At 42.5% G+C, this 7,340-nt stretch overlaps 1 protein-coding gene across 1 annotated transcript in view; it reads left to right on the top strand.

Moving 5' to 3' along the window:
* The window catches only part of SUDS3 (SDS3 homolog, SIN3A corepressor complex component), a 68,558-nt gene extending 65,535 nt beyond the window's left edge, over positions 1-3,023 (top strand). The window contains exon 13 of the mRNA XM_064481179.1: positions 2,960-3,023. Within this exon, the coding sequence (XP_064337249.1) occupies positions 2,960-3,005 (46 nt within the window). The 3' untranslated portion in view covers positions 3,006-3,023. The remainder of the gene's footprint in view (positions 1-2,959) is intronic.
* The last annotated feature ends 4,317 nt before the right edge of the window (positions 3,024-7,340 follow it).

Raw genomic sequence — 7,340 nt, forward strand, 5'->3', positions numbered from 1 at the left:
GTCTCGGGGAGACGCCAGGGATACTGTTTAAATGCACAAAACAGCCCCCACTGAAAGAACAGTCTAGCCCAAAATGTCAACAGGGCTTAGTTGAGAAACCCTGAGGTAGCTTTATTTTTCTGCCTGGGTCTTTAAAATGAATTCCACCTTATTTGAACTATGCTGCGTATGTTCTCATTCTCCCGCTCTGATAAATAATATAGCTAACACTTACTGAGTGCTAGTACTATGTTAAGTATTTTCAGGAGATGATCACTTTTTTTTTTTAATTGCTGTGGCTCGTCACCCGGGGAGGGAGGAGGGCCCTCCCCCGCCCGGCCAGACGGGGGGGCTCCCGCAGGGGCGGGGCCTGCCGCGTTGTCCAATCCGGAGCGCTGGCCAGGCCTGAGCCCGCCCCTCGCCGCTTGCTCGTCGCCCGCTGTTCTCGAACGCGACGCCGAAGACTGAACGCGACGCCAAATACCGGGAGTTGGAGATGGCCACATTTATTCTTAAGAACTCACCTTAAGGCAGGAACTATGATTACCTTATTTTATAGATGGAGAAACTGAGGCATAGAGACAGTTAACTTGCACAAGCCAAGGGTCAAGGTCATGAATCCAGAAAGTTCTGCTTCAGAGCTTAACCGCTTAACTATTTTGTACGGAGACCAATGCCAAAAATGCTATAAATAAAAAGGAGTCACAGGAACTCAAAGGCTTGGGAGCTTTGGGAGGGGAGCATTAACTTTAGGAGCAAAAAACAACGAGCCTCAGGAGCGACGGAAGTTACCATTTTAGAGTCCAGTAACCAAAGTAAGTAACATTTTTTCAAGTGTTTACTGTGTTCAGTCCTTCCGTGCTTTGCAAGTGTTAGCTTAGGAGACTGGCTTTCTTATCCTTATGTTAGATGAGGAAACCAAGATAGGAGTGAAGCAAGGTCACAGAGCTAGTAAACGGCCGCTAAGATTTCATCTCATCTGGCTGGCTCAAAATCTGTGCGTTTTCCAATCATGCTAGGCTACCTCTCAGTGCAAGCAAGAAGCAACATTTAGTGTCGAATGTTAAGTGAAGACAATTGTATTTGTAGGATGGGACTTAAAAGGAGAGGCAGGGGAAAGGAGGGAACTAAGTGAGAAAGATTTGAAGGTATGTAAATGCAGGTTCAAATCCAGGGGGTCCCTTAATGCTGCTGCGTCTGGGATGTGAGTGACGGATGCCTTGGATGCTTGACCTTAACCTGAAATGGCAAAGTGGAGGTAAAAGGGAGTCTTGGAGTCCTCAGTGAAAGCTTGAGGCTTATTCTGTTGGTCCAGGAGAGCCAAAAGGTTTTGGGCAGAGGAATGGAATTATGTTTTTGCACGCTAGAAGGAGTCCCCCGCGGCCGTTCACAGCTTACGTCGAGACAGTGAGGAAACAGATTCGGGGAGAACTGCCAGGTCACACTGACCCCGGCCAGAGAGAAGGGCAAAGTGAAGCTCTGTTAAGTGTTTCAGAGGTTGAGATGTTTGGCTCAGCTGATGGCTGGACGTAGGGACAAGAAATGAAGATAAGATCCTGGAGGGGGATTGGGTGTTTGGTAAATCTGGGGAGGGAATACAGCAAATGGAACATATAAAAAATGTATTTTTAAAGGTAAAAGCAATACAACATGACTTTTGAACACGTAGATGGAATAAAATTCTTCCATACCAATCCCCCAGAAGGAACCCACTTTTATCCATGGTATAAAAATATATCTTTATACAAACATGTGTTTGTGTGTCTGTGTATTAATCTTGGATTATATTATTCTGCAACTTTTTCCCCACAGTATATTATGTGCATCTTTCCAAACCAATTCATATGTATTTTCAGCATTATTATTAATGGCTACATAGTATTCCACTGTATAGGTGTACATATTAAGATTCATTTAGCTAACTGAATATTGATAGAAATTTGAGTTTTTCCTTTTTTTTTTTTGGTTTTTGATGTTATTATCAATAGAACAATGGATGACTTTGTATATCTTTGGATTTTTGTGCCAGTGAATTTATAGGATAAATTTTGTAGACTATAATTGATGGGCCAAAGGTTAAGCACATTAAAAAATTGGATAAATTCTTCTAAATTGCCAGACAGTCTCGTTTTTAGAAGTGATTAATGAGTTCTGGTTTGGTCAAGTTAAGGTCAAGGTGCTAAAGGCCAAGGTCACTATGGATTCCTCTAAATCATTAGTAACACAGGTTAAAACTTGAAGAAAAGTGACAACTAGAGATTGCCTGAAGCAGAACTATGAGAATTCTAAGCCTTCATAATGATTTAAGGTAATAAACTATGCTTCAGATCTAAATAAAGATATACTAGATACATTAATTATAAAAGGTTCTCAATGTACTGTGAAAGTGTATATCTGGCACATGAAAACAATTCCATCTTAAATTTACCATAAAACTAATAGATTAGCTATGATAAATATTAATTAAACATCCAAATAATAAACTTTTTTTTGCCTCTTTAAATTTAGAAGTGTTTTTGGTGCATGGTTTGGATTTCTCAGATCTCTTAACAGCCTTTACCGAGTGTCAAAGTGCCCTTCAACTAAAGACCACCAGGAATAAAACTTGCAGTTGTACAAGTTAAGATTAATATTCATTGCAGTGAGAGGGGAACTGCACTATGGGAGGTGTGGGGTATCTCAGTTAGAGGGTATCAGAAAGGACTTAGTATGGGATCTGGACTTAGGTTGGATGATTTGGGTAGGGTTTAAGGAGCTAGGGCTCTGCTCGGGACTGGATACTGGCAGGAAGTGGCAGAAATTCACTTGGTAAATTGTTAAAGAAGCAGCAGCCCCTCATATCAGGGTAGGGGAATTTTGGTCAAATTTGTGGTTTGGACAGTGTTCATGTTTGGTCTGTGTTCCATTGTCTTGCTCCATTGTGGTTTCACAGTGGCCTCGTCTGATACTGATGTTCTGTGCAATTGTTTATTTTCAACAGGGGAACACCAAGCACTAGCTGTGAGTGCCAGCAGATCAGCTCATAGGAACACGGAGGCCAAGCTCATAGTAAGTACCAGGCCAGCTCGTGGATGTCAGGGTGGCTTCTTCTCTCCTCAGAAGGAAGTTTCCTCTGTCTTTTCCTGAATAATCTCTACTGATCCATCAGATCTCAGCTCAAACCTCATTTCCTAAGGATAGTCTTTCCTTAGCCATCCCTCTCCCCCAACCCTAGCCCACCCCCAGCAAAATGAATAGATCGGATCTTCCTGTTATGCAGTCACTAACAACTTCAGCTTCTCCTTTGCAGCACTTGTCACAATTGTCATTGCTTAATTGTGCCGTGAGTTATCCAGTACCTTTCTCACCAGCTCACCTGTAAACCCCATGAGTGCAGGGACCATACCTGTCTCGTTCATCTCAGTAGATGCTCATAATCAGTATTTGATGAGTGAACACTGAATGAGGCAGTTAAGCTTCTTTTGTGTGTGGATTGTACCTCACTCCTGTCTGTATTCTAAGACCTGTAACAATGCTCGGCGCATAGCAGGTAGTCAGTAAATATTTGTGAATGCGTTGTGATGGTTAGTTTTGTGTGTCAGCGTGGCTGGGTCATGGGATGCCCAGGTTGCTGGTTAAATATTATTTCTGATTTTGTCTGTGGGGGGTGCTTCTGGAGGAGATTAGCTTTTGAATGGATGAACTAAGTAAAGCAGATGGCCCTTCCCAGTTTGGATGGGCCTCACCCAACCTGTTGAGGGCTTGAACAGAATAAAAAGATAGAGGAAGGTTGAATTAACTCTGACTATTTGAGCTGGGCCATCGGTCTTCTGTCCTTGGCGCTCCTAGTTCTCAGGCCTTTGGACCTGGACTAGAATCTGTGCCATCAGCTCTCTGGCTCTGGGGCCTTTGAACTACACCACTGGCCTTCCTGGGTCTCCAACTTGCAGATGTTAGACTTCTCTGCTTCCATAATCACATGAGCCAAAAACTATAATAAATCTCATATCTATCTATCTATCTATCTATCTATCTATCTATCTATCTATCTATCTATCTACTGTTGGTTCTGTTTGTCTGGAGAACCCTGACTGATCTGAGTTAATGACCCAGTTTTTTCCTTTCCTTTTATTCTGTCCAAGGAAATCATTCCAGGGGTTTCAGAGTTATCCCAAATAATTGAGTATGTTCAATACAAATGTAGTTGGTGGCTCAAGTATGTAGAGTGGTTAGCTGAAAACCATTCCGAAAAGCATTTGACCCGAATTTTCTCCTCTTTGCCTCACATATCCTTTTTTCTTTTAATCTATAAGAAGCTTTGTACAGTCTCAGATTTAAAAAAAAAAAAGGCCCTCAAGAAACCGGTGACGGCTATCAGAGCTCTGCACACTTCATTGGAAAGCCATAAACACAATTACTAGATCATTAAGGGCTATAAAACAGAGACTTTGAAACAACATGCACAGAGTTGCCTAGTTGGGCATGAACAGTGTCCTGCATGTGCCAGTGGCTCCCTGTTGGAAGCCACCTAGGGAAAGACAAAGGACTGGGAACTGAAGTGCCTTCATGGCAGGTGCAAGGATGTCTGATAAAGAAGCTCTGGGTTCCACTCACAACTCTGATGCCTCTTGGACGGTACATTAACTGGACTCTCTCAGCCTCAGTTTCCCCACTTTGAAATAGGGTACTGAAGACTGATGGCATTAGTGCCTTAATTCTTTACCCCTTGTGTTAGTTTGCTAGGACTGCCTTAACAAAGTACCACAAACTGGGTGGCTTAACAGGAATTTGTAATCTTACAGCTCTGGAGGCTAGAAGTCCCAGATCAAGGTGTTGGCAGGGTCGGTTCCTTCTGAGGGCTGTAAGGAAGAATCAGTTCCAGGCCTCTCTCTCCTTGGCTTGTAGATGGCACACTGTCTTCCCTATGTGCTTGTCTGTGTCCCAGTTTCTCGTTCTTATAGGAATGCTAGTCATAGTGGAGTAGGGCCTACCATAAAGACCTCATTTTAGCTTGATTACCTCTGTGAAGACCTTATCTCCAAATAATGTCACATTCTGAGATACTGGGAGTTATATGAATTATACTGGGAATTATATGAACATGTGAATTTTAGGGAGACAAGTCAAATGATAACAACCTTCCTGTACTCACAGCCTTTTTAATTCTTCTCATAAAAGAGGTAGAGTGTATTTACCCATCCTTTATTTTTTTTATATGAGATTAAAAAATTTTTTTTGGAGGGAGGAGGTAATTCATTCATTCATTTATTTTTTTAATGAAGGTACTGGGGATTAAACCCAGAACCTTGCACGTACTAGGCATGCACTCTACTACTGAGCTATACCCTCCCCCCAACCCACTGTTTAAATAATCTCTGTTGGCCTTGTGACTTGCTTTGGCCAAGGGAATGCTAGAGGCATTGCAGACAGAAGTCTGCAAAAGTTTTCATACAATTGCAGTATGAAAATTTCCAGGCTAGCCTGCTAGAGGATGAGAGGCCCATGTAGAGGAGCCAGGTTGTTCCAGGCATCCCAGCAGAGGCCATCCTAAATAAGCCAACATCCAGCCAAACCCCAGACATGTCAGTGAGTCTAGCCAAGATCCGCAGAGCTGTGTAGATAACCTACAGTTACCCACGAGCACTCGAGTGAGGCAGCAAAATCAGATGAGCCTCTCCCGAGTCAGCGAAACCCCACATAAATGTTTATTGCTAAATGCTCTGGGGTTTTTTTGTGCTTGCTTGTTACTCAACATCACTGGGGGAATATATGACTGATACAGGGTTAGAGATATCTACTCACTGAGTGGTGAGGACCTGTGAAAGAGCACATAAATGTTTAATGGTAGCCATGGCATTACGGTGCTTTACAAATGCTTGAGTACTATGTAGAAGTAAAGAGTCATCAATATATAACAACATTCTGCATAATAATAATGATAAGAGGATTGGAATGAGCAACACTAACAAATTAGGCACTGGCTATAGTGCGTAAACAGGAGCCTATACTCATGCACATATTGTTTGTAATATTATATGACGTCTGTGCTGTGTGGATTCTTAGAGGTCCTATGAGAAAAATGAGGCTCAGAATCAAATCAACTCACTGCAGTCATATAGCTAGTAAGCAGAGTTTTCACCAGAATCTGAAATATTTATGATTTGTCTAACACGGGAAAACACAGTATTTTCATTATCTCCTCCTAAGGAAGCTGTTGACTTTAAAAAATGAACAGGGATGATCACTTCATCTCTGGAAATCTTCCGACTTGGTTTGAAGTTTGAAATGGGGGCAGAAAGGAAGATGAGGCATCCATCCATCCACGCATCCATCTATCCGTCCATCTGTCCATCCAGCTGTCCACTCGTTCAACAGACAGTGATGGAGGGCCTGCTATGTGTCAGGCACTGGACGAGGCTCTCTGCTTCTGTCTGCTTTCCTTTTTCCTGTTGTCTCATTCTTTTTCTCATCCATACTTCCTCCTTCTTTCTTCTCCTTCTTTCTCCTCTGTGAATGTTGATAAGAATGGATAAAAAAAACTTCATACTTGTTAGAGCAAGTCTGTATAAGATTGATGCCGATGGTTTTAGTTCATTTAGATTGTTAACTGCTGTGAGCACAACTTGACCCACCCCTGTTTTTTTTGTGTTTTTGAAAGACCATACGGTCTGCTGGTTGAGACCTGGCCAATAAGCATAAATACTCTACTGCAGCTTTCCAGATGCCAAGTCAGAAGCTGAAAATCTCATTCCCAAAATTCACAGTTACTTCCAACCCTTGTCCAACCATTCATCTCTTCCTTTCACCACTCTGTCATCCACCATGGGTCAGGCTCTGTATGACTGCCCTGAACCTAGGAGTGGACATCAGTTGTGCAATGGTGCACAATTAGTTAGAAATTATTATAAGCCAACCCTTTCTAAATACTTTACATATATTAATTCACTTAGTCTTCACAGCAACCCTGTGAGGTATGTACTAGTGTTGCCCCCCTTACAGATTAGGAAACTGAGGCACAAGGGAGTTTTTTTTTTTTTTTTACCCAGGGTCATATGGATGCATGAATGGTAAATGGTAGAGCTAGTGTTTGAACTCTGGCACCTGAATCCAGAGTCTTTCTTTGATACCCGCTCTCTAAAACCTCTCCTGACATTACCACTGAAGACCATACCCTCCTTTGGACCACTGTTGGGTCATTCTGCACTGTCACCACTCTTGAGGGTGCCGAGTGGTGACTTGATGTGGATGTGAAAGGAAGTTCTTTTTTCAGAGTAAAACCACTACACATCCTAGCCTAGAATTTGAATCCAGATCCTCCACTCATGGACTCACATGCCAATCCCACAACCTCTCCAGCCTTACCGTTCTCCTGAAACTGACCC

Source organism: Camelus dromedarius, chromosome 31, assembly GCF_036321535.1.
Source record: "Camelus dromedarius isolate mCamDro1 chromosome 31, mCamDro1.pat, whole genome shotgun sequence".
In the NCBI taxonomy this organism is placed as follows: domain Eukaryota; kingdom Metazoa; phylum Chordata; class Mammalia; order Artiodactyla; family Camelidae; genus Camelus; species Camelus dromedarius.